This window comes from Lethenteron reissneri, chromosome 54 (assembly GCF_015708825.2).
Source record: "Lethenteron reissneri isolate LAM-NWPU_2019-01 chromosome 54, ASM1570882v1, whole genome shotgun sequence".
NCBI lineage: Eukaryota > Metazoa > Chordata > Hyperoartia > Petromyzontiformes > Petromyzontidae > Lethenteron > Lethenteron reissneri.
The window spans coordinates 6,065,359-6,092,509 of NC_083832.1; the positions used below are offsets into that span (position 1 = coordinate 6,065,359).

The 27,151-nt window shown below is 46.3% G+C and overlaps 1 protein-coding gene and 1 long non-coding RNA gene across 2 annotated transcripts in view; both read left to right on the forward strand.

The window, feature by feature from the left end:
* LOC133356475 (metabotropic glutamate receptor 7-like) overlaps positions 1-23,514 on the forward strand; it is a 137,639-nt gene extending 114,125 nt beyond the window's left edge. The window contains exons 5-6 of the mRNA XM_061574006.1: positions 13,993-14,242; positions 22,836-23,514. Of these exons, the coding sequence (XP_061429990.1) occupies positions 13,993-14,242; positions 22,836-22,888 (303 nt within the window). The 3' untranslated portion in view covers positions 22,889-23,514. The remainder of the gene's footprint in view (positions 1-13,992; positions 14,243-22,835) is intronic.
* A 44-nt stretch (positions 23,515-23,558) lies between these two features.
* LOC133356583 (uncharacterized) lies at positions 23,559-26,080 on the forward strand. Its single transcript, XR_009756861.1, has 2 exons — positions 23,559-24,102; positions 24,175-26,080. It is a non-coding gene; the product is annotated as an uncharacterized LOC133356583 (long non-coding RNA).
* Positions 26,081-27,151: the final 1,071 nt, after the last annotated feature.

A 27,151-nucleotide genomic window follows, 5' to 3' on the forward strand; every position in this document is an offset into this window, starting at 1 on the left:
TTTCAGAAGCGACCTGGCGATCACAAATGATAGCTCAACGAAGTGGCTCATCGCGTGGACATTTCTAGCACCAACATACTCCAAATGCAAGTTCCTAAACGTGGAGGACCCGGAGAAAAATCCAAGCGACAACGGGGAGAACGTGCAATATATACAGCAGGCGTCGGGGTCGGAATCGAACCCACAACCTCCTACATACCAGGCGATGCAGTTAACACCTCGCACCTTTCCGTCACCTTTCGTCTGCACCCAGGGACGATGATCTCCTGTCACGGTCACCAGTCACTAGAGGTCGCAACCGGGTACCCGATACCCGTACCCTACCCGATACCCGGCTACCCGTACCCGGCCGGGTACGGGTACCCGTTTGCGACCCTGGTGCGGCCGGGTACGGGTAGGCCGTGAGTCACTGGTGAGTAACTGTCACTCATTTCCCAACGTCTTGCCTCTTCTCACAATTCAAGTTCCTAGAATCAACCCACCCGCGCCTGCAAACATGGCTTCATCCCAGAGGTCGCAATCAGGTACCCGATACCCGTACCCTACCCGTACCCGGCCGGGTACGGGTAGAGTACGGGTACGGCCGGGTACGGGTACGGGTACCCGTTTGCGACCCTGGTGCGGCCGGGTACGGGTAAGGAATCAAAACCCGTTTGCGACCTCTGCCAGTCATCGTCCCATGCAATGCGCGGTCGCTCCTTCTCCTCTGCTGCCCCCTACGGTCTGAAACGCCCCTCTCACGGCCATGTGGATGGTTTGCATCCGTCCGCAAGTTCAGGAAGTCCAGGGAAGTAAACACGTGGATAGGATAAACAAGACAGTGGTACATGTGGGCGCAAGAGGTGCCAGAGTAAAGGTTACTTGTCCCAAGGTAACCTCTGTGTTTTGTTTGTGACAGTATGTTGAACTTCTTTCGCGCCATACGTAGCCAACCGTTCTAATCGGAGATGAGGCCAAGCACAGAAGGGGGGGGGGCACAAAGAGGTGGAGTGGAGGGATGGAACCGAAGCTGCAGCTGGGCGGAAAAGGGGTCACACTATACGTGGAACAGCATCGACGAAATTCTGTTATTTGTTTTCACCAAACCGCAGTTTTAACAATTACAATTTTTTTCATAGGAATACAGAGACACATGCGGACAACAACAACAACTTAAAACTGAATCGATTCCTTAAACCAGCGTTCCTCACTCAATTTCGGTCGGGGTGGCCACTTTCGCCGATGAAACATCATCGGTGTGGGAAGGGCAGCCGCACGTTTGAAACTATTGGGGGTTTGACGGCAGCACGATGATGATGATGACGATGGGGGTGTCGTTGTCACCATTTGTGTGTTACTGTTTGGTTCTTTCGGTAAAGTGACGTGGAAAGAAAATAAATGAAATAATAGAATACGACGTTTCGATTGCAACACAAGCAATCGTCATCAGGTAGAAAACAAACCTAGTGAACTTCTTAATTTGAGAGAGAGACAAAACACAGACACGGAGACACACAGAAAGACACACTGTGTGTCTATGTTGTGTCTCTCTCTGTGTGTCTCTCTCTGTGTGTCTCTGTGGTGTCTCTCTCTGCCTGTGTGTCTGTCTGTGTATCTACGTTGTGTGTCTCTCTCTCTCTCTGTGTCTCTGTATGTGTCTCTATCTGTGTGTCTCTCTCTGTGTGTCTCTCTCTGTGTGTCTCTCGCTGTGTGTCTCTGTGTGTGTCTCTTTGCTTGTGTGTCTGTCTGTGTGTTTATTTTGTGTGTCTCTCTCTGTGTGTCTCTGTGTGTGTCTCTCTCTGTGTGTCTCTGTGTGTGTATCTCTCTGTGTGTCTCTCTCTGTGTGTCTATGTTGTGTGTCTCTCTCTGTGTGTCTATGTTGTGTGTCTCTCTCTGTGTGTTTCTGTGTTGTCTCTCTCTGTGTGTCTCTCTCTGTGTGTCTATGTTGTGTGTTTCTCTCTGTGTGTCTCTGTGTTGTCTCTCTCTGCCTGTGTGTCTGTCTGTGTGTCTCTGTTGTGTGTTTCTCTCTCTGTGTGTCTCTCTCTGTATGTCTATGCTGTGAGTCTCTCTCTGTGTGTATATGGTGTGTGCCTCTCTCTGTGTGTCTCTCTCTCTGTGTGTCTATGTTGTGTGTGCCTCTCTCTTTGTGTCTCTGTGTTGTCTCTCTCTGCTTGTGTGTCTGTCTGTGTGTCTATGTTGTGTGTCTCTCTCTGTGTGTCTCTCTCTGTGTGTCTATGCTGTGAGTCTCTCTCTGTGTGTATATGGTGTGTGCCTCTCTCTGTGTGTCTCTCTCTGTGTGTCTATGTTGTGTGTGCCTCTCTCTGTGTGTCTCTGTGTTGTCTCTCTCTGCTTGTGTGTCTGTCTGTGTGTCTATGTTGTGTGTCTCTCTGTGTGTGTCTCTCTCTGTGTGTCTATGCTGTGAGTCTCTCTCTGTGTGTATATGGTGTGTGCCTCTCTGTGTGTCTCTCTCTGTGTGTCTATGTTGTGTGTGCCTCTCTCTGTGTGTCTCTGTGTTGTCTCTCTCTGCTTGTGTGTCTGTCTGTGTGTCTATGTTGTGTGTCTCTCTCTGTGTGTCTCTCTGTGTGTCTATGTTGTGTGCCTCTCTCTGTGTGTCTCTGTGTTGTCTCTCTCTGCTTGTGTGTCTGTCTGTGTGTCTATGTTGTGTGTCTCTCTGTGTGTCTCTCTCTGTGTGTCTATGCTGTGTGCCTCTCTCTGTGTGTCTCTGTGTTGTCTCTCTCTGCTTGTGTGTCTGTCTGTGTGTCTATGTTGTGTGTCTCTCTGTGTGTCTCTCTCTGTGTGTCTATGCTGTGTGCCTCTCTCTGTGTGTCTCTGTGTTGTCTCTCTCTGCTTGTGTGTCTGTCTGTGTGTCTCCGCGTCTGTGTTTTGTCTCTCTCTCAAATTTAGTTCTACCTAATGACGACTGCTCGTGTTGCAGTCGAAACGTCGTATTCTATTTAATTTAATTCATTTTCTTTCTACGTGACTTTACCGAAATGAACCAAAGAGTAATTCCTGCAGTCACGAAAGCTTTAAATCATCTTTGTGTGTTGTTGGGGGGCTGCACTAAAGGCCACCAGGGGCCCGCCAATGGACTGGGGGCCTTGCAATAAATAAATCATGACCCTGAATATTTGACATCTTATTGGTTCGCTATGGGGGCAAATCATTACATCATCATGAGCCGTGGTCGATCCACTGCTGGATGAACGTCTCGCCAAAGCCGCCGCCACCTCCCAACAATCCTGCGATGTGGTAACCCGCCAACAGATTTCGTCGCTCCATCTCCTTGATGGATGTCCACTCAGACGCGTTACATTCCTTGGCTAGATTCCATCACGTAGCTCACAAATCCACAATGTTGTCACCACACAGTACACACACACACACAACGCTGTCCCCACGTCCCAACGCATAGCCGCGTGCGAGTGAATTAAATCCGCACAGAGCGATTTTTGGACAGAAATTGGTGAGCCGCGTATGCGCCGTGAAATCGCGCAAATCTATCCCGCACAGAGTGAGCGAAACCTGCCGTGGGTACCGTCTGCCGTATTAATAACCACCCGTATTCTCCCTTTAAAAAATAAAAAAAAAACACCTTAAAGCGTTTGGTTTACTGTACTTCCTCCGCTTAACTGGATACCTCCTTAGGCGAGGAGTCAGGATTAAGGCGGCTCAGGGGGTAGGGGCTAGGGGGCTGGGATTCAATATTGATGAGCGGGAACACTTTGTGACAAACGACAGGGGGGGTGGGGGGGGCATCCCGTTGCCATATTTAGGGATTCTAGGCATGCGCCACTCGCGGGCCCAATCACTCGTAGGTATGAAAAATAATAATAGATTACGACGTTTCGATCGCAACACAATCAACCGTCATCAGGTGTGGTGACTTTAGCAGTCCTCCTGTTTCGAGTTAAAGCTTTCGTGACTGCAGGGATTCATCTTCTTGGTTCTTTCGGTAAAGTCACGTAGAAGGGAAATAATAAAATAATAAAAATAAAATTATATTATATAGTAATATAATAATATTATAATATAATAAAATTTTATTATATAATAATCTTTTTTTATTATGTTTTATTTTTATTATTTTATTATTTCCCTTCTACGTAACTTTACCGAAAGAACCAAGAAGATGAGTCCTCCTGCTGTGTTAGCAGTCATTCTGCTGTGTTTCTTTCACACCTGATGACTTTACCGAAAGCGTATGGATTCCTGCTGTCACGAAAGCTTAAAATCAAGATTGAGAGTGACTTTCAAATGAATTCCAATGTAAATTCGAATGCAATTGCCCGTCACGTGACGGGTTCATTAAAAAAAAGACATGAAAAATACTCAAACGTAAAGATTGTACTGAATTAAATTCATCAAACATTTCTCTACACGTCACGTTTGGTGTGAGTTGACGATCATCTCCCAAAAAGTTTTCCTTGAGATTAATTTTGTTCTTACTGGATTCTGTATTGGTACGAATACTAATTTTTTTTGACTATTTATAAAGCGGAAAGAGAGTTCGGCGATATATCTATTCGCATTGAAGGAAGGGAATCGTCGGGAGCTGGCATGCTGCAACAATAATAACACTGGTTAAAACACTTTTTCTGGCATAAGGTATTCCAACGGGTTTAAGGTAATTTTGGGGTGCTGATTCCAAATCTGGCATCAGTTTTTGTCTTTCACAGGTTTTTGAGATATCAAATATTGCATTTTCAATTAAAACAGCAGAAGAAAAATATTAAATAAATGTGGATATCTACATAAAATTACATTATAAACACACTATCCTAAAAATACAGCACCATATTTTAACACTAAAGCAGTCACTGACTCGCAACAACTTGCAATCATAAGTGACAGAGTTAATTTCGGGTAAAATCAATGAAAATGGGGTATGCCGAAAGCATAAAAATGAGATGTGATCGAGCAAATCTGAGATCAGATTTGGAAACAGCACCCTGAAATTAGTCTAAAACAGCTGCAAAAGTCCAGGCCAGAAATTGTTTTTGTTGACCAGTGTAATGATCGAGGCATGTGAGAGTTAGTTTATTTCGCTGCCAGAGGCGACTCAGATGTTATACAGAAAGAGAGAGAGAGACGCTGCCAATCACAAGCTTGCCAATTCAACACGCGGACAATATTTGTATGCATAATATTAGTGGGGTGTTTTGTGTTATTCGGGTGAGAATGCCTGAGTGTAAATGTGTTGTGAGCCCCACCTCCACCCGACGCAGCCGGCATAGTGTGGGTTGTCACGTGAACGACACGTGCCAGCTGGTTACTGCAACAGAGTAAACCCACAATATTCACTCTTTATATTTACGCGATGTAACCCCCCCCAAAAAAACTTAAATGTGAATAATATTACTCTTTGGTTCTTTCGGTAAAGTCACGTAGAAAGAAATTAAATAATTATTTACATTATTATTTAATTTCATTTCTACGTGACTTTACCGACAGAACCAAAGAGTAATTCCTGCAGTCACGAAAGCTTCGAATCCAGTGAAGAATAATGGTCGCGAAATCCGGCTACGTGTTAAACGCAGGTGATAACAAAACTAAGACGGCGCACACACTCTCGTACCAATTCGAGAAGGGGCGAGGAAGACAGACGAAGTGAGGCGATGTTTGTTTACCTAGAAAAGGCACGAAGAAGTTTCTAAACCGTTCACAACTCCCGGCCTGACATGCGTGGCCAGACAAAAGCTGCTCTGGGTTGCTTTGCTCGCTGTAAACTTCCACGGTCGCGTCTGCTGCTGCTGCTGCTGCTCGCCTTGCCCGCTATTCGTTGTTAACAAGGAACCCGATGCAAGACCTCACGAACGCACTCTTGACACGCACACAAAACGGGACTAACGCATCTCCTCTTCTCGAAAATAACCATAACCAGCGGGCGAACAAGGCGAACATGAAATAAATTGCTCGCGACGCTATGCGGAGGAGCGTCGTTATCACTGCACACCAGAGGTCGTAAACGGGTTTTGATTCCTTACCCGTACCCGTACCCGGCCGCACCAGGGTCGCAAACGGGTACCCGTACCCGGCCGGGTACGGCTACCCGTTCCCTACCCGTACCCGTACCCTACCCGAAATGAGTGACAAACGGTTACTCACCAGTGACTCACGGCCTACCCGTACCCGTACCCGGCCGTACCAGGGTCGCAAACGGCTACCCGTACCCGTACCCGGCCGGGTACGGGTAGCCGGATATCGGATAGGGTACGGGTATCGGGTACCCGGTTGCGACCTCTGCTGCACACCACATCTTCCAGTGGCTCCAGAGAGCCAATGTTTGCTCTCTCGGAACGAGCCATGCTCAGAGGCACCCTGCTGCGACTTACTGGTTAGTGCGCTGCGCACATTACTGGGCATCTGCGAACAAGAGCTTACTAGCTCATCGGATTCCTGCCGTCCAAACAAATATTCTGATGATTCTGAAAAAAAGTGCAATCCAGGCAGTCGCCCGTTTGAGATCTCGGCGAAGCATTTCGAACAGTGCCAGTTTATTAAATCCGCCCCCACACCACCACCACCACCCCCACGCACCGCCTCTGCACACCCTGAAGTGTCAATGGGTGCACCACAGTGAAGTTTATGACCAGGCAGTTCGTGCGTGGTCGGGTAACGTTTGATGACTGTACGCCCACTTCTTCCAATAACGTCTGGCCGGCGTGGAAGAGTTCAATTAACTTTGGTCTCGAGCTCTCTCTTGAGTGCTGCGCCCTTCTGCCGGCAGTGACACGAGCCAAGCACTTGCAGGGGCTGCGCTTCTACTAAAAAAGGCCGTCCCGAAATTGTTGCAAATTGACAGCCTTCTTGGATAACCGATGTGGCGTTGGCAGTCTGCGGCGGTGACGACCGACAACTGAACTTGGTTGTGGAGTACTGCAAATGCTTGCGTCACAAGACAATGAAACGATATCACAAGTAGCACAGCAGCAGCAGCAGCGGCGGCGATGATGACAGCGGTGCATGTTGCCGTCTGTGTCGTGTTAAGCGTCTACCGGTGAAGTGATACGGAAAGAGAACGCCGTGTGATGTCCTACCGCGAGGGAATGAGATGTTGCTGGAGGATTCTGAATGGGTCATCATCGTCACCAGCATCTTAACTAAGGGGCCGTTAATGTTCATGGATTTTGTTTTTATGGCTTTAGCCTTATTGGCATAAATACAGCGGGTGTTTAGATGTTCCAACACCAAATAGACACACCTATCACGAGGCATCAATTCTGCATTGACCACACATACTCGTGGTAAAAAATGCAAATATGCTTTCATAATGTGTTCGTTGTCTTTGAAATGGCTTGGCCTGCACCAGTGACAGCCTCTTCTATGGCTTCGTTTGCATTGTCCTTGGAGTGTTCACCTCTTTGCGGCCTTTGGTCTAGCTCTGGCAAGGCCAAAATTATGACATCGGCCCCACGGAATCTGTGAAATGCATTGCCTTAAATAAGTACGTAGGCGAGATATTAACTACATACAAATCGTCGGAGTTAAACAACAACACGAATTAGCTATAATCATAAAGTAGCTTAGAATCAACATGAAATTATCGAATAATAGTTTATAAATAAACTTACCTTTAATTATTATGATGCTATACATCACCTTACAGTGATGCATTGATGATGCATCTCATAACGTTATCTCATCACTCACTCTCATCACTTCTCGCCCTCTCTCCCGATGCAGCCGGGAGTCGCGTAGACTTCCGGATGCGAATCGCGGATAGCCCAAATGACGCCCAGAGCAAGTTGGTGACTAAGGAGGGAACAATAAGGAGCGAACAATAAGGAGGGAACAATACGGAGGGAACAATGAGGAGGGAACACTAAGGAGGGAACAATGGGGAGGGAACAAAAGGAAGGGAACAATAAGGAGGGACACTAACGGGGGAACAATAAGGGAACAATAATGAGGGAACAATAGGGAGGGAACAATAAGAAGGGAACAATAAGGAGGGAATACTAACGGGAGAACAAAAAGGAGGGAACAATAAGAGGGAACAATAAGGAGGGAACAATAAGAGGGAACAATAAGAGGGAACAATAAGAGGGAACAATAAGAGGGAACAATAAGAGGGAACAATAAGAGGGAACAATAAGAGGGAACAATAAGAGGGAACAATAAGAGGGAACAATAAGAGGGAACAATAAGAGGGAACAATAAGGAGGGAACAATAAGGAGGGAACAATAAGGAGGGAACAATAAGGAGGGAACAATAAGAGGGAACAATAAGAGGGAACAATAAGAGGGAACAATAAGAGGGAACAATAAGGAGGGAACAATAAGAGGGAACAATAAGGAGGGAACAATAAGGAGGGAATACTAACGGGAGAATAATAAGGAAGGAACAATAAAAAGGGAACAATAAGGAGGGAACAATAAGGAGGGGCCAATAAGTAGTGAACAATACGGAGGGAACAATAAGGAGGGAACTAAGGAGGGAACAATACATAGTGAACAATACGGAGGGAATACGGAGGGAACTAAGGAGGGAACACTGCGCCCGTAGTGAGTGATGGAGAGCGGCGTGGATTGTAGTGAGAGCGCCAATGTTGCCCCACGTCGGGCTGTAGGGGCAAGTGCTGTTAGTGAGCACCTATGAAGGCCGACACGGCGCGCACGACACACATCACAGTGGGATTAAAATAACTGTGAACTCAGGAGGCGAAAACGCCAAACTCGACAGGTGTGTCTCACAGCCGGGATTCGCCGAATCGGCCAACTGGCACGGTGGTACGCGGCCAGCGTAACCAAAGAGACCGTGGGTTTGCCCTGCGAGAACTAAGCATTGAGGACGGTCCAACAGACGCAGTAAAAAAAAAATACACAATTAATTCTTCGTGAATAATTCGCTCGCTGTGTGTATGGGACGGGGTTTTTTTTTTGGGGGGGGGGACCCCTTGCCAGCCTGCGGCATCAACAGAAACAAAGAAAGCAAGAGCGAGAGTGGGTGCGTACATTGTTTATTAAAATGATTTGAACATGTTGACCGTGGGTTGTATCACATTGCTGGGATGTGTCTGTGTGTTTGTGTCTTGAGGGGGGGGGGGGGACGAGCGGTGGTGCAGCAGTTAGCGCGCTGTGCTACGAACCCATCGACCCGAGTTCGATTCCCGATCACGGCCACCACCAGTGACGATTATCTGAACTCGTCCTGGGCCTCCCCTAGGTCGAGCAGCCTAAAAAGAGTACCTGGGGTGGTGTGTAAACATCGTCACTTGGGAGACAAACGCGGCCAGGCGTGGTTACTGTGCCATGCCGGCCATTATAGGTGCTCGCCAACAACACTTGCCCCAACAGTCTATTTGAAGCTGTGCGGGTGTTCTTTGCTAAACTTTACGCACGTGGCACCTGGGTCTGTCCCGTCACCTCCTGCCAGCGAGTCTTCACACGTCACGTGACCTCAAAGTGCACCTGTCCAGGCACAATCGCCATTGTGACGTCACCGCCACTTAGTGGCGAATGGTGGCTGTTGTTGTTGGGTGAGTGTGTTGTTGTGACCTGCAGTGTGGTGAGTGGGTGTGTTGTTGTGACTTGCAGTGTGGTGAGTGGGTTTGTTGTTGTGACCTGCAGTGTGGTGAGTGGGTGAGTGTGTTGATGTGACTTGCAGTGTGGTGAGTGGGTGTGTTGTTGTGACTTGCAGTGTGGTGAGTGAGTGAGTGTGTTGATGTGACTTGCAGTGTGGTGAGTGAGTGTGTTGTTGTGACTTGCAGTGTGGTGAGTGAGTGTGTTGTTGTGACCTGCAGTGTGGTGAGTGGGTGTATTGTTGTGACCTGCAGCGTGGTGAGTGGGTGAGTGTGTTGTTGTGACCTGCAGTGTGGTGAGTGGTTGAGTGAGTTGTTGTGACTTGCAGTGTGGTGAGTGAATGAGTGTGTTGATGTGACCTGCAGTGTGGCGAGTGGGTGAGTGTGTTGTTGTGACCTGCAGTGTGGTGAGTGGGTGAGTGTGTTGTTGTGACCTGCAGTGTGGTGAGTGGGTGTGTTGTTGTGACCTGCAGTGTGGTGAGTGGGTGAGTGTGTTGTTGTGACTTACAGTGTGGTGAGTGGGTGTGTTGTTGTGACTTGTAGTGTGGTGAGTGGGTGTGTTGTTGTAACCTGCAGTGTGGTGAGTGGGTGTGTTGTTGTGACTTGCAGTGTGGTGAGTGGGTGTTTTGTGGTGACCTGCAGTGTGGTGAGTGGGTGTGTTGTTGTGACTTGCAGTGTGGTGAGTGGGTGTGTTGTGGTGATCTGCAGTGTGGTGAGTGTGTTGTTGTGACCTGCAGTGTGGTGAGTGGGTGAGTGTGTTGTTGTGACTTGCAGTGTGGTGAGTGGGTGAGTGTGTTGTTGTGACCTGCAGTGTGGTGAGTGGGTGTGTTGTTGTGACCTGCAGTGTGGTGAGTGGGTGAGTGTGTTGTTGTGACCTGCAGTGTGGTGAGTGAGTGAGTGTGTTGATGTGACTTGCAGTGTGGTGAGTGAGTGTGTTGTTGTGACTTGCAGTGTGGTGAGTGAGTGTGTTGTTGTGACCTGCAGTGTGGTGAGTGGGTGTATTGTTGTGACCTGCAGCGTGGTGAGTGGGTGAGTGTGTTGTTGTGACCTGCAGTGTGGTGAGTGGTTGAGTGAGTTGTTGTGACTTGCAGTGTGGTGAGTGAATGAGTGTGTTGATGTGACCTGCAGTGTGGCGAGTGGGTGAGTGTGTTGTTGTGACCTGCAGTGTGGTGAGTGGGTGAGTGTGTTGTTGTGACTTGCAGTGTGGTGAGTGGGTGTGTTGTTGTGACTTGTAGTGTGGTGAGTGGGTGTGTTGTTGTGACTTGCAGTGTGGTGAGTGGGTGTGTTGTGGTGACCTGCAGTGTGGTGAGTGGGTGTGTTGTTGTGACTTGCAGTGTGGTGAGTGGGTGTGTTGTGGTGACCTGCAGTGTGGTGAGTGGGTGTGTTGTTGTGACTTGTAGTGTGGTGAGTGGGTGTGTTGTTGTAACCTGCAGTGTGGTGAGTGGGTGTGTTGTTGTGACTTGCAGTGTGGTGAGTGGGTGTGTTGTGGTGACCTGCAGTGTGGTGAGTGGGTGTGTTGTTGTGACTTGCAGTGTGGTGAGTGGGTGTGTTGTGGTGATCTGCAGTGTGGTGAGTGTGTTGTTGTGACCTGCAGTGTGGTGAGTGGGTGTGTTGTTGTGACCTGCAGTGTGGTGAGTGGGTGAGTGTGTTGTTGTGACCTGCAGTGTGGTGAGTGGGTGAGTGTTGTTGTGACCTGCAGTGTGGTGAGTGGGTGAGTGTGTTGTTGTGACTTGCAGTGTGGTGAGTGAGTGAGTGTGTTGTTGTGACTTGCAGTGTGTTGAGTGAGTGAGTGTGTTGTTGTGACTTGCAGTGTGGTGAGTGAGTGAGTGTGTTGTTGTGACCTGCAGTGTGGTGAGTGAGTGAGTGTGTTGTTGTGACTTGCAGTGTGGTGAGTGAGTGAGTGTGTTGTGACTTGCAGTGTGGTGAGTGGGTGTGTTGTGGTGATCTGCAGTGTGGTGAGTGTGTTGTTGTGATCTGCAGCATGGTGAGTGGGTGTGTTGTTGTGACTTGCAGTGTGGTGAGTGGGTGAGTGTGTTGTGACTTGCAGTGTGGTGAGTGAGTGAGTGTGTTGTAGTGACTTTCAGTGTGGTGAGTGAGTGTGTTGTTGTGATCTGCAGCATGGTGAGTGAGTGTGTTGTTGTGACCTGCAGTGTGGTGAGTGGGTGAGTGTGTTGTTGTGACTTGCAGTGTGGTGAGTGGGTGTGATGTTGTGACTTGCAGTGTGGTGAGTGGGTGTGTTGTTGTGACTTGTAGTGTGGTGAGTGGGTGTGTTGTTGTGACCTGCAGTGTGGTGAGTGGGTGAGTGTGTTGTGGTGACCTGCAGTGTGGTGAGTGGGTGTGTTGTTGTGACCTGCAGTGTGGTGAGTGGGTGAGTGAGTGTTGTTGTGACCTGCAGTGTGGTGAGTGGGTGAGTGTGTTGTTGTGACCTGCAGTGTGGTGAGTGGGTGAGTGTGTTGTTGTGACCTGCAGTGTGGTGAGTGAGTGTGTTGGTGTGTCCTGCAGTGTGGTGAGTGGGTGTGTTGTTGTGACTTGTTGTGTGGTGAGTGGGAGTGTTGTTGTGACTTGTAGTGTGGTGAGTGGGTGGGTGAGTGAGTGTGTTGTTGTGACCTGCAGTGTGGTGCGTGGGTGAGTGTGTTGTTGTGACTTGTAGTGTGGTGAGTGGGAGTGTTGTTGTGACTTGTAGTGTGGTGAGTGGGTGTGTTGTTGTGACATGCAGTGTGGTGAGTGAGTGGGTGAGTGAGTGTGTTGTTGTGACCTGCAGTGTGGTGCGTGGGTGAGTGAGTTGTTGTGACCTGCAGTGTGGTGAGTGGGTGAGTGTGTTGTTGTGACCTGCAGTGTGGTGAGTGGGTGAGTGTGTTGTTGTGACCTGCAGTGTGGTGAGTGAGTGTGTTGGTGTGTCCTGCAGTGTGGTGAGTGGGTGTGTTGTTGTGACTTGTTGTGTGGTGAGTGGGAGTGTTGTTGTGACTTGTAGTGTGGTGAGTGGGTGGGTGAGTGAGTGTGTTGTTGTGACCTGCAGTGTGGTGCGTGGGTGAGTGTGTTGTTGTGACTTGTAGTGTGGTGAGTGGGAGTGTTGTTGTGACTTGTAGTGTGGTGAGTGGGTGTGTTGTTGTGACATGCAGTGTGGTGAGTGAGTGGGTGAGTGAGTGTGTTGTTGTGACCTGCAGTGTGGTGCGTGGGTGAGTGAGTTGTTGTGACCTGCAGTGTGGTGAGTGGGTGATGTTGATGTGACCTGCAGTGTGTTGAGTGACTGTGTTGCTGAGTGACAAGACACACAGTCTGGAAAACCAAATCTACATCGCTTCTGTCATCTCACTCGGAGTTTATAAATTAAGGCAGCGTTCTTCGCTAATTTTCAGAGGGCGGGCGGGCGGGGGGTACTTTCGCCGATCAGACATCATCAGTGTGTGAGAAACCCTTGGGTTGGGTTTGACAGCATCACGACGATGACGATGATGCGGTGTGTTGTTGTTTCTTTTCGTGCGTTGTGGGAGACCGCACTTCAGGGGACGCACTCAAGGCCACCAGAGGCCACCAGAGGCCCCTGGTGGCCTTGCGATGAAGAACGCTGTGAAGGATTTGACCCCAGCAGCAAAAAAAGTGTCTAGTTCCAACTTGTGTAGCGCCTGCGTGTCCCAGCAGCAGTATCAATGGGCGCAAGCCACATTAAGTTAATTCACTTCTTTTGGGGGGGGGTGAGATTTTTACTGTTTTTTACTGGATGTTTCTGTTGCGAAACGTCACTTTAAGATGTTCTTTGTTCATGATTTGTTTGTTACGGTTACACCCGAGTCAAGAGCCTCATGGCTCACAGGTCTATACCTAATAAAAAAACTGAAAATTACACCGAATGTCAAGGAGAGATTGTTGTGCTGATGGTGTTGATGATCATAATGTTGCTGCTTCGGATGTGGTGGATGATATTTTTTGCCATTGTCTATGTTGCTGATGTTCATTGCTAATGCTTTTGTGGATGTTGCTGGTGTTGTGCTGATGCTGTTGATGATGTTATCGACGTTACTCCTGATGACATTAGCACTGCTCCTGCTGATGATGATGCCACTGATGTTTAGTGTTGATGATTCCGTTGATGTCGGTCATGTTCTGGCGAATTGCCCGATGATGCTGGATGCAATTACCAGCGAAACGTCGTACTCAAATTGTAAATTGTTGTGGTTTCACGCTTCAACACACCGGTGGGCTAAAGCAGTGAACTAATTGTCTTTTGTCAACGTGACAGTTTTTTACTGATTGGCCATGTCGGGTGGTGGAGGGTTACGACACATTTATAAATAACCCGATCTAAACCCAAAAACGTTGATTATGAATAATATTGGTCGCGAAAGCCTACGTGTTAAACTTCTTGATGCTGTCGATGCTTTTTGTCAACGTTGCTGCTGATGACGCTGCTGCAGCTGCTGCTGCTGCTCTTGTTAACGATACTCTCGTTATTCCTCCGTGCATCTCCCACCCGCCCGACACCCACGCGCAGATGTACATCCAGACGACGACCCTCACCATCTCCATGAGCCTCAGCGCCACCGTGTCGCTGGGGATGCTCTTCTTCCCCAAGGTCTACATCATCGTGTTGCACCCGGAGCTCAACGTCCAGAAGCGCAAGCGCAGCTTCAAGGCCGTGGTCACGGCCGCCACCATGTCCCAGAAGCTGTCCCAGAAGTCGGGCGAACGCCCCAACGGTCAGGCGAAGACGGAGATCTGCGAGAACGCTGCCGAGCCCAACAGTAAGTGAGCTCCAAGTATGTATCCGCTCCCTCCGTTTCCTTCTCGACATCGAGTTCGTTTTTCGTTTTCGTTTACTTCGTTGAGTTCGCCGCCACTAGCACGCGGGTGACGGCGGCACGGCCACCTCCCTCGGCCAACGCCGCTCCACACAATCGGCCACCACCACCACCACCACCGCCCCCCCCGTGTCGCGTTGATTCCGGGGGAGAAGTGGGGGGTGGTGGTGTAACATTGTGGTGGCCTCTCAAAGTCACGGCGGCGAGTTCGAGAGGCCGCTCGTCGGCACGCACGAGACGCCGCCTCTGGCAATGACGACGATTTGACATGCGGACGGGCGGTCTGGCGGGCGACACTTGATGAGCGTGGGAAGTTGACCGCCTCTGGGGAGCGAGCGTTGAGAACAAAGTTGTCGATTTTGACGGCCGTCGGCGGCGCAAGCTGCTGTGGCCGATGAGTCGCTCGGAATACGTTTCCCCTGCGGGTGGGGGTGAGGAGGTGGGGGGGGGGGGACATTTGAAACGCTCGCCAGAAACCTGGCCAGTTGAAAAATTATCACGGCGCGAGGCAGGCGGAGGAAGCTGATTGTCCTTGGGGCATAGATGGAGCAGGTGCAGGCCCTGCAATTGCATCGGTGGTGGAAGGGCCTCCTCTGAAGAGGGAGCTGAGATTGCGTTTCAAGCGTTGTTTAAAATCGTATGCACGTGCGATGAGAATCAACGCGCGTTTTTGTTGTCGTTATTGTATGGCGTGAGTATGCTTTGCCATGCTTATGCCGTGCTCATTGTAAATGTCACCGGGGCAAGGGACGCTACTGCGGTCAATGGCACTCAGTGATATAATGCTGATTGTTGTTTACCCAGGACAGCTACATTGAGTCCAAAGGCTCTTTTTGAGGAGACTCCATTGGCATGTTTGGGCCAACGCCATTGAGGACATGTGCCGTGTCCGCTGTTGTGGGAGGAGGAAAGCGGGAAAAAACGGAGGAAACCCTCACAGATGGGATCAGATCACGAATTTTATGTACCGTGTTAAATCGAACCTGGATCTTGTGTTTTCCTCATGATTTCGTGGTCTGATCCCATATGTGAAGGATGTGATCCCTGACATGCAATACCCCCCGGTGTCTACAAGCTAAGCTGTGTCTGCGGCAGTAGTTACATTGGGGAAACTAAGCGACATGTCTCGGACCGTGTTCGTGAACACAAGGCAGATCTGAAACACGGTAGGACCAATACCTCGACCATGGCTGATCATTGTTTTAATGCGGTGGGCACACACGAAATAGATTTCTCTAAGACGAAGGCTCTTTGCAAACCCACTGGCTATCAACAAATATTCGTTCATGAAGCCATCCACATATACAGACAAAGCCACAACTTCAATCGAGAAGACGGGTATAAACTGAGCAATCATTGGAAGGACGTTATCAACCAGTTTGTCATAACTGGCTGTGATGTTCCCATCCTACCACCTTCCGATGTTAGTTGTTATTTTCGGCTCTTTGATTTTACATTAACAGGTTACATTTTCTTGGTTCTTTCGGTAAAGTCACGTAGAATGGAAATAATAAAATAATAAAAATAAAACATAATAAAAAAATTCTCACGACGTTTCGGCCACAACGCAAGCAGCCGTCCTCAGGTGGAGAACAGGTCTGTCGAGAAGACAGAGTCTGAATGACACACCCCTGGCTTGGAGCGTCTATTTAAGCTGGGTTGGAGGGGGAAGAGCGCCTTGACAAAAGAATTTGCATATCAAGAGGAATTTAGCATATTTATGGGAAATGCAGATATGCAATTAGTACTACTTGTGAAATGCGTAGGAGGTTTGGCGGGGGGTTTAAAGTCATATTATGCCCGTGCATTATGCAGGATTAGTAGCATCAAAGGGAGGGAATAGGGGTAACATTAATAAAGGGAAGGAATGTTAATAGTATGTAGCAGCAGTAAATAAACCACCACGTAAACAACTAAAGTATAAACTACATAGTTTCATATACTCTCCAATAAGCTGAGCTACTAACAGTAAGTAATACATTACAATTCTATGTCGCAAAAAATATAATATGCTTCCAGATAAACTTTATTTCTCACACTAACACAGCCACCTTGCACGTCGAGCTCGACGTTGCTGCTCTGCGATCTCCCATGAACATGCTAATCTCTAGATTTGAAGCTTTCGTGACTGCAAGGATTCATATTCTAAGGTTTTCGGTAAAGTCACGTAGGTAAATAATTAAAATTAAAATGAATAAAGTAAGGCTCAAAAGGAGCATTCCTAACAGCGTGTTTCAGCCGCACCGAACCTCACAAAAATAATATCCAGGTGCCTACCTTGGCTCCTCCCACCCTCAACCAGTATATAAACAAGGACTGTTTTCTTGGAATTTCTCTTACTTGATACAGCAATCGTGGCTGTGACGGTTCCACCAGAAGACGGAAGCTTGTGTTGCCTCCGAAACGTCGTGATTTTTATTTTATTTTTATTTTACTTTTATTAATTTTAATTTTTTACCTACGTGACCTTACCGAAAACCTTAGAATATGCTAATATCTCACATTGACATAGCCACCTCCGTGCCCTCCTCGTGAAGGCCGCTCTCATATTAACATCACTAGCCCCGCCCACTTCGTTTATGACCCTTGGGCTACACCCATTTCAAACCTTTAAAACAGTCTGCCTCAGCAGCTTTCCCCCTCTTTTTTTCTCCCGATGACCATCGCTTGTGTTGTGATCGAAACGTCGTAGTTTTTTGTTGTTATTTTTTTGTTATTTTCTTTTGGACCTATCTACATGACTATACCGAAAGACCCAAAGAACAGGACGTAACCTGATAATTGTTTTTTTTACCCTTTTATCTGGCAACAAAACTGACACCTTTTTTACGAGGAGTCATGTTTGCATAGACCACAATACCTGGCGTCATCTGGTCCAACCCATGTGAGACTAGGCTCTAAGGAAAGCTGTCTCGGGTGTGGACCAATCAACTTCAAGGACAGTGCATACATTATCAGAGTTATGTTTTTTGTTTGCATTATGACTGCAGGTATTGTGGTCTATGCAAACATGACTCCTCGTAAAAAAGGTGTCAGTTTTGTTGCCAGATAAAAGGGTAAAAAAACAATTATCATATTTTTTACTGGTAACTAAGGTACCAATGGTGTAAGGACGTAACCTGTTCATGATTATTAAGGAGGGGGGCTAGTCCACGTGGAGTGACGTTTACGCGCCGGACACAAACATTGATGTCTCATTACATTAGTCAACAAAAAAAAACATGTTTTTCTGGCCTGGACTTTTGTAGCTGTTTTAGACTAATTTCAGGGTGCTGATTCCAAATCTGACCTCAGATTTGCTCTATCACATCTCATTTTATGCTATCGGCATACCCCATTTTCATTGATTTTACCCGAATTTAACTCTGTCACTTATGATTGCAAGTTGTTGCGAGTCAGTGACTGCTTTAGTGTTAAAATACGGTGCTGTATTTTTAGGTTAGTGTGTTTATAATATCATTTTATGTAGATATCCACATTTATTTAATATGTATCTTCTGCAGTTTCTATTGAAAATGCAATATTTGATATCTCAAAAACCTGATGTGATGGACAAAAACTGATGCCATATTTGGAATCAGCACCCCAAAATTACCTTAAATCCGTTGGAATACCTTATGCCAGAAAAGTGCGTTGACCAGTATTATAGTAGTAAATTATAATCACGTGCATGGTTCGTTGTTGTTGTTGTTGAGTTGTTGTTTTTCTTCTTCTGTTATTGTCTTCATTTGCACGATCAAAATATACTTTACCTTCCACTAACATTGCACGCTTTGGTTAAAGTGACCTTAACGCTCAAGAGAAAAGGCCCCATGACTTGTTCCGGTTGAAATGTTCCTCGTGTGCGTGAACGTTGCGTGTCAAAAAATCTATACAGGGTGGCCCAAAAGTCAGGACACACGTGGGGCTTTTACAAAAAAAAGGTGTCAGTTTTGTTGGCAGATAAAAGGGTAAAAAAAACAATTATCATATTTTGCTACTGGCAAAGGAGGTTCCAATGGTGTAAATGCTTATCCCGAGCTCCCATACTCTGATGGTGCATTGTCTTTGAGCTGTGCGCCTTTTGGCGTCATCTGGTCCAACACCATGTGAGACTGGGCTCTAAGAAAATCTGTCTCGGGTGTGGACCAATCAATTTCAAGGGCAGTGCATACATTATCAGAGTTGTGTTTTTTTGTTTGCATTCCGACCGCAGGTATTGTGGTCAATGCAAACATGACTCTTTGTAAAAAAGGTGTCAGTTTTTTTGCCAGATAAAAGGGTAAAAAAAACAATTATCACACGTGTGGCTGTTAAGTTTATTTTAACAAATCACAAAGGGAAATTTATCATAACAAATGGTCAAACTGCCTTTCATTCGCACGAATGCATGCTGCATGGATTATATTTTTAAATGAATGTTGGACTTTGTTTTTAATCGAAGATTGCAGCTGGATTATCTGAACGTTCATCAATTATGTTTCGTCTCAATTCATTCGGAGTTTTTGGTCGAGTTTTTTTTTTTGCTTTTAAAACGACAACATTTGCGGTGACCACCAGAGGGATATGAAAAGTAGAAATTGATAACAGATAAAATATGAACGTCAAGGATACACAATTAAAACGTTTTAATGCCAGCGTGACAATAAATTAAATGACCCCGCGTGTCCTGACTTTGTACGTATGTACGTTGAACTTCTTTCGCACCGTACGTAGCCAATCGTGCTAATGGGAGGCGCGGGGGGGGGGGGGGGGAAACAAACGAAATTAAATATTTTGTGAGAAGAGGTTTTCCTCTTTTCTCTGGCAACAAAACAGCTGTGTTAAGATGTTAACGCACCAAACTGAAACCTTTTACAAGGAATCATGTCTGCATTAATCACAATGCTTGTGGCCAGAATGCAAACAAAAAACGTATTCTGATATTTGCATTGTCTTTGAAACTGATTGGTCCACACCAGAGACAGCTTTCTTTGGAGCCTCGTCTCAAACGATGTTAGACTTTTGGCGTCCTCTGGTCTAGCGCCGTTTGAGACGAGGCTCAAAAGAAAGCTGTCTCTGGTGTGGACCAATCAGTTTCAAAGACAATGCATATATTATCACAGTGTGTTTTTTGTTTGCATTCTGACCACAAGCATTGTGGTTAATGCAGACGTGATTCCATGTAAAAGGTTTCAGTTTGTTGTTTTAACATCTTAACATTTGTTTTGTTGGCAGAAAAAAGGGGAAAAACCTATTCTCATATTTTGGTACTGGCAAAGGAGGTCTCATGATAAATATTTTGTCATTTGTATTAATTAATTTGCATTAATTGAGCGAGAATCGAATGCAGTCTCCTCCCCGACAAATCGATGCGGAATATTTTTGGGTTTGTTGACAGTGGAAGTTTGTTTTTATTTAATAAATATTTACGTTTGGTCTTCTTCTTCCTTTCTCTGAACAAAAAAATACAAGAGCCGTAATTAAGTCTGATGTCCGCGTAATGCAAACGAACATTGTCTAATTAACGTGGTATTATTTTTCATTTGAACGGAAGACTGCGTAAGGCGATTATTGTTCTCATTTTAATACATTTGGATTCATACCGTGGGGAAAAGTTCTCACAAACACACGTAGCTAATTAATTTTAAACAAAAAATATTAGCTAATACATTTATTTACACGGATAATGTCTCCACGAATCCGTCCGTCCACGTAGTGATTCAAAGTGACCCTTACACAACCCATCAGCTGCCACACAGTCGTATGCAATGCTTCGATCTAAGCACGCTCTGGGCAGGTTTTAACGTGTAGAGACTCATCAGCAGAGGCAGGCTTGTTTTAACCAATGCAGCAGCACGGCGCAATGTTAGATGCAAGGCCCCACTCTTGATGACATGGCTCTCACTTCTGCACAAAACGATATAATACACAGCAACATAAAAATACGGCACACAAAATATGTCATGGCTCAAGCAAGCCTGACTGCTGATGAGACAGTGTATGTAAAAACCGGCCCAGATTATGTTTGTGCTGTTTTTAGTTTGTATTTGACCAGGTGAGGCCTACTGAGATGTATAGCTCTTTTTTTCAAAAGCGACCTGGCCACAAATGAAAGCTCAATTAAGTGGCTTATCATTACGTGTAAATGTGTAGCAGTCAAATACTCTAAACGCACGTTGATTCTAAATATGGAGGGAAAACCCGTAGGTCCCGGATAAAAATCCACGCGACCACAGAGAGAGAAATAGACATGCGAAATCCAACTATACAGGCGTCAGGGTCGGGATCGGGATCAAACCCACGACCTCCTGCATACGAGGGAGATGACATCTCACCACTTAGGCGCCCCGTACCGAACCAATGCTGCTGAAATGAGGCACTGTCAGAATGTCTCGTGACTGATGGAAAGTGAAAATAATTAAGGGACAGATGCATGAAGGAGACGTCGCCTGCCTATTTATTTTGCTACTTATATTCTCCACGACTGCACAAAGCACGACTTTGTGCCGAGTACTTTACATAAGCAAGGTTTACTGTTTGCTGTGTTTAATGAATGTGTAAGCAACTGCAGGTTTGTGCTTCGTCGACAGCTGTGGGCGCTAGGATTAAAGGCAGCCGTCGTCACGGTAGGCTGTGTCGGGTCAAGGCCTTTTCGCAAGGCACGTGTTGATTCGCCGGTTCCTTTCCGAACTCGCATTTCGAATCGCGTGTTTAAGGAATTGGTCAATCGATGTTCGATGGGCTGACACGACACCCGACCAAGAAGTTGAACCACGAGACCATTGCGATTGAGAGTGCACAGTCAGCAAGAACTTCGTTCTGTCTCTGCGCGGAGATAAAACAGTCTCGTCAATTTGGCTCCGTCAGCCTCTTGGCCTACCACACCAAGGCTATTGAGCGGCAGTTGATTTCAGGCGAGCAAAAGTCGGGACCGGTTTTGAAATCCTTGAGTCTCATCAGCGGAGTCAGGCCTGTTAAACACACGTGTTGACGGATTCCTCGGATGTTATTGGCAAGCGCACTCCGCTGAAAATTATGGGGCCCCCGTTCCAGGCAAAACGCAGAGGCACGAGTTTGTGTTTTGATTGAAAGACGGGTGGACTGCGACTGTGCCAGCAGATATTTTGACATCCATGGTATAATGAATATATGATACTCTTAGGTTTTTTCGGTAAAGTCACGTAGGGGAAAAATAAATAAATAATAAACATGAATACTAAAAATTATAGAAATAATACAAAATAAAGTAATACATATTGTATTATTCAATTTCTATTATTTTTTCTATTATAATAAAAAAATAATAGAAATAATTATAGAAGTAAAATAATAAATAATGCTTTATTTTATTGATATTATTATTTCTATTATTTTTATTATTTATTTGTATTACTTATTTACTACCTACGTCACTTTACCGAAAAAAACCTAAGAGTATGAATCCTTGCAGTCACGAAAGCTTCAAATCTAGAATGAATATATGCTGATGAGTATTATTATTGTTGTTCACAGTCCTTTAGTAAATCCACTGCTGGATGACGGCCTTCCCATGCCGTGTCGGTCACGGTGGCTAGTTGACCACATTCTTGGTTCTTTCGGTAAAGTCACGTAAAAGAGAAATAATAAAATAATATTAATATAAAAATAAAAATTTATCACGACGTTTCGACTGCAACACAAGCAATCATCATAAAGTCACGTCATCAGGTGTGAAATCCACAGCAATAAAATTTTCTTGCTGTGGATTTCACACCTGATGACGTGACTTTATCGAAAGAACCAAGAATATGAATCCCTGCAGTCACGAAAGTTTTAAATCAAAATTTTGTTGACAATACTTCACCACGCTGGTCAGTGTGGGTTGGTGAAGATGAGTGAGGGTTGCGTCGGAGGGCAGAACCCGTGGCCTGGACTCGAACTCGGGTGGACAGAGTTCTTGGCGAAACGAGACGGCAACGAATGAGATGAAAAACGCAATCAAATTAAATTTCGATTTAAAGCTTTCGTGACTGCAGGGATTCATCTTCTTGGTTCTTTCGGTAAAGTCACGTAGAAGGGAAATAATAAAGTAATACAAATAAAACATAAATATGCTAAATTTCTATTGATATGCAAATTATTTTGTCAAGGCGCTCTTCCCCCTCCAACCCAGCTTAAATATACACTTCCAAGCCTGGTGGTGTTCATTCAGACGCTGTCTCTTTCCGACAGACCTGTTCTTCACCTGAGGACGGCTGCTTGCGTTGTGGCCTAAACGTCGTGAGAATTATTTTATTATGTTTCATTTTTATTATTTGATTATTTCCCTTCTACGTGACTTTACCGAAAGAACCAAGAAGACGCAATCGAATTGTTTGTACTCGATTCGCCGCGGAGATGAATTGCCGCATGCCCGCCCACACTCAACTGTGAACCTGTGCATGGACACGCGCGTGCGTGCAAACGAACATGCGCTAACCCCACTCTTGTCCCTGTGCGCGTGTGCGTGTGTGTGCATTTATTATTTACATCCCACTTTCTTTGCTTGATTTGTGTTGTTATTGTTTACGCTTCATCATTTCCGTGTCGAGAATAGCCGACCCGGGAAAGAAGGCCACGTACATAAACTACAGCAACCACACGGGTTAGACGGCGACAGACAAGAGGATGTGAACGGGGGTCGTGGGAGGGGAAGGGAGCCAGTGAGAGAGATGACCCCCTGCCGAAGCCAAGCACATCCCCAAAAAAAAGTTTACAAGAAAGGCGATAAAGGCACCGCGCGTGGTCTTGGAATCTAAAGCGAAAACAAAACAAAAAAACTTTGCGCTCGACTCTCGGCCAATCAATCACTCGGCCGATCAATCACTCAGCCGATCAATCACTCCAATCATCATCGACAGCTGCAACCTCCTCCACCTCCCAAGGTGAGGTGGGGGCCTGGGCCTGACTAGCTTCGCACACCTGGGTGGTGGCGCGCTGACGGAAGGTTCCGCTTTAGCCTTGAATGAACCCTGGAGTTCATTCAGAAGAGTGATACTCCTACTACTACTAAAACAACTACTAACAACAACAACAACTGCTAACGACATCAACAACAACTTCAACAACGACGATGGCGACGAAGAAAAAAAACACTTTTACAAAAAAAAATCCGTGCAATGACGTTGCTATTTCTACGTTGCTCGTGTCACGTGCACCCGCGCGAGTTTCTTCTCCTCCACGAGAGGAGGAGGAGGAAGAGGAGGAGGAAGAGGAGGAGGAAGAGGAGTAGGAAGAGGAGGAGGAAGAGGAGGAGGAAGAGGAGGAGGAAGAGGAGTAGGAAGAGGAGGAGGAAGAGGAGGAGGAAGAGGAGGAGGATGATGCACGCGGAAGAGAGAGAGACGGTGGCGATGTCGCCATGATGGCTGGGTTCCCGTGGGTCACAATGAGATAACGCAACAACAACAACAACAACCGTGGGTCACAATGAGATAAAGCAACAACAACAACAACAACCGTGGGTCACGATGAGATAAAGCAACAACAACAACAACAACAACCGTGGGTTACAATGAGATAATGCAACAACAACAACAACCGTGGGTTACAATGAGATAATGCAACAACAACAACAACCGTGGGTTACAATGAGATAATGCAACAACAACAACAACAACCGTGGGTCACAATGAGATAATGCAACAACAACAACAACCGTGGGTCACAATGAGATAATGCAACAACAACAACAACCGTGGGTCACAATAAGATAATGCAACAACAACAACAACCGTGGGTCACAATGAGATAAAGCAACAACAACAACAAGAACCGTCGGTCACAAGGAGATAACAGCAGCAACAACAACGGTGGGTCACAAGGAGGTAACAGCAGCAACAACAACGGTGGGTCACAAGGAGGTAACAGCAGCAACAACAACGGTGGGTTACAAGGAGGTAACAACAACAACATCCGTGGATCACATTGAGATAACGCAACAACAACAACAACCCAACAGGAGTTAAAGTGAAAACAAAATAGATTTGGTGGAAAGATATTTTTTCAAAAACCACACCAACAAAGAATCCTCCTTTGCAGCGCAACCTGCTCGCTTCTCTCTCACCCCCCCCCCCTCCTGCTCCTCGCGAATTCACGGCAGCCTCTATCGCCGGAGCGGAGCGAACAAAGCTGGGGATGGTGGTGGGACCACGTGAGCAGCCGGCCGCCCGCTGCTTCGCTCGTCTCGAAGATTTCGCTCGCTCGCGATGCTGTTCAAGACTGATGGAGAGAGGTCGGGGAAGTGGCGGCGGTGGGTTGTGGGATGGGGTTTTGGCGGTGGGTGGTGGGTGGTTGGTGGTAAAGAGGCGTGAAAACGAAGGCACACGAATGGAAAAAAAAACGTTCTCCAGCTCGAACTTGCAACGCCGGATTTTTGTTACATTTTCTGCGTTCCGTTTGAGGCGACAACCGATGGAAAGTTCTTTTGGAGAGAGAGAGAGAGAGAAATTAAAGGGTTTACTGCAGAGCAGCGCGCGCTGGGCCGTCAACAAAAGGCAAACATTTGTTACTGATATAGAGCAACCGCATTGCATTGGGGTGGTGGTGGCGGTGGTGGAGTTTTGGGCGCGAAGCTTCTAATGTGGAGGAAGATGCTTGAGTCAAAGGATGTTTGTCAACAAGGGGGATATTGAAACAAATATATGATTATTACACGATTAAAGGGGTAAGAGATCAACAGAGCCAGAGGGACACTCTATATCCCAGTGTAAACAGCATCCGTTTACATCACCCTGCCTGAAACTCGTGATGTCGTCTGTGACCTCATTTTAAAAAGGTATTGAGTCGAAATTCGTTTCCGTTGCTTCCTCGAGGTACCCGATTGTCAAAAATGCCAGTTCCTTTAAAGTCGCGATCCGCTCACCAGATTGTTCCAAGTTTCTCCAATTTAAACGGGACATAAACGGGGGGGGGGTGGGGCGGTCCTGGCTTGCGCGTGCGAGAAAGCGAGACGAAAAAAAGAGAGAAAGACCGGCTAATGTGGAAATCTGGACTGGATTAAGGACTCTGGACTGGATTAGGATTCAAATCTGGACTGGTATCTAATGTAGAAATCTGGACTGGATTAAGGACTCTGGACTGGATTCGGATTAAAATCTGGACTGGATTCGGGACTTTGGACTGGATTCGGATTCAAATCTGGACTGAAATCTAATGTGGAAATCTGGACTGGATGTAGGACTCTGGACTGGATTCGGATTACAATCTGGACTAGAATCTAATGTGGAAATCTGGACTGGATTCGGATTCAAATCTGGACTGAAATCTAATGTAAAAATCTGGACTGGATTCAAAACTCTGGACTGGAGCCTTATTCAAATCTGGACGTAAATACAATGTGGAAATCAGGACTGGATTCAGAACTCCGGACTGGGATCAGATTCAAATCTGGACTGAAATCTAATGTGGAAATCTGGACTAGATTCAGAACTGATGGTGGGGCTGGAATTTTGAAAACCACCGAACTCCAAAGCATTTCTACGTGACTGCAAAATGAAAATGACAAAAAAAACTAACCCCCCCCCCCCCCATCCATGATGAAATTCCTGCTTGCATTGCCTGTTTAAACCATCCTCGTTAATGTTTTCTAGATGTTTAATTGGAACTGAGATCTGCTGTACAGTCTGTTTCTGGTCAAAGTTTGCGTTGTACCCAATTGCTGGCAAATGCTTCTTCGTGCTGTGCTGTAAGACATTTCACAGAATAGAGAGTGGTGGTTTTTGTCACTGTTTTATTGCGGGCTGCCAAATGGAATGAACATTTTTATAAATACCACTTGAAATAAAAATGATTATGTTGAAGCTGCTTCCAACAAAGTGAGGCGTCACGTTATTGAACAGCCGCCAGTCGTAATCAGCATCGTCATCATCATCCGCGATCGATCCACTGCCAGATGAAGGCTTCCACCCCTTCGCCCTCTCACGCTCCTACACGATGGAGCAATATGGAACCTGCATCTGAGAAGATTTTGTGACTCCATCTCCACGGTAGACGTACTCTTTTCTCTCCCCACTACCAATGTTTTAAGTTTTTTTTGTCCAATCACCAAACTCTTATCACACTGTCCAGACAGTTAGGTCGAGGTGGAAGTCATCCACAATTTACTCCACCACAGATAACCTGCCGATTGACTAACTGCCCAAATAACAATGATAATTACGTACTACAAATTAAAAATGATGTTCGCTCAAGATACAATGGTAATAATTAACCACAAAACTGATAAAAATGTAACATCACAGCACTAACTCGAGATGAAATGCGCATTGCTGCATATGGATTCCAATTTGTGAAGGCATGCAAAATGTCACTCACAACTTACTCTACAGGGAGAAATGTAAATACTTTAAAGGTCAGGTCCCCCAAATTCCATTAAAATACAAAAAACTACACAAAAAATGAAGCGCCGTAAATTTGCCTCCAAAGCAGGAAACAAAAGCTGCCCCTTGCAGGACGAGCGCTGGAATCGCGTGGATGATTCACGCCCCGACAGGGAATCGGTGCACGGCTGAAACTACGGTACCCGGGCTCGCAAGACGTTGCCATCACACGCCGCCAGCGCAACGTTTCACACTCGGAGCCACTCATCCATTTACACTTCTGAGAACAACAAAAAAAGTTCATACTCTTTGGTTCTTTCGGTAAAGTCACGTAGGTGAAAAAGAGTATAATAAAAATTAATTAATTAAATCACGACGTAATTTGTTTTCATTGTATTATTTCACCTACGTGACCTTTACCGAAAGAACCAAAGAGTATGGATCTTGCAGTCACGAAAACTTCAAATCTAGAATGAAAAACAAGTTTGTCACCAGTGCGCGCGTGTGTGTGTCCGTGAGTTGCGTTCGTAAGCGTGTACCCTACGAACACGGCGAG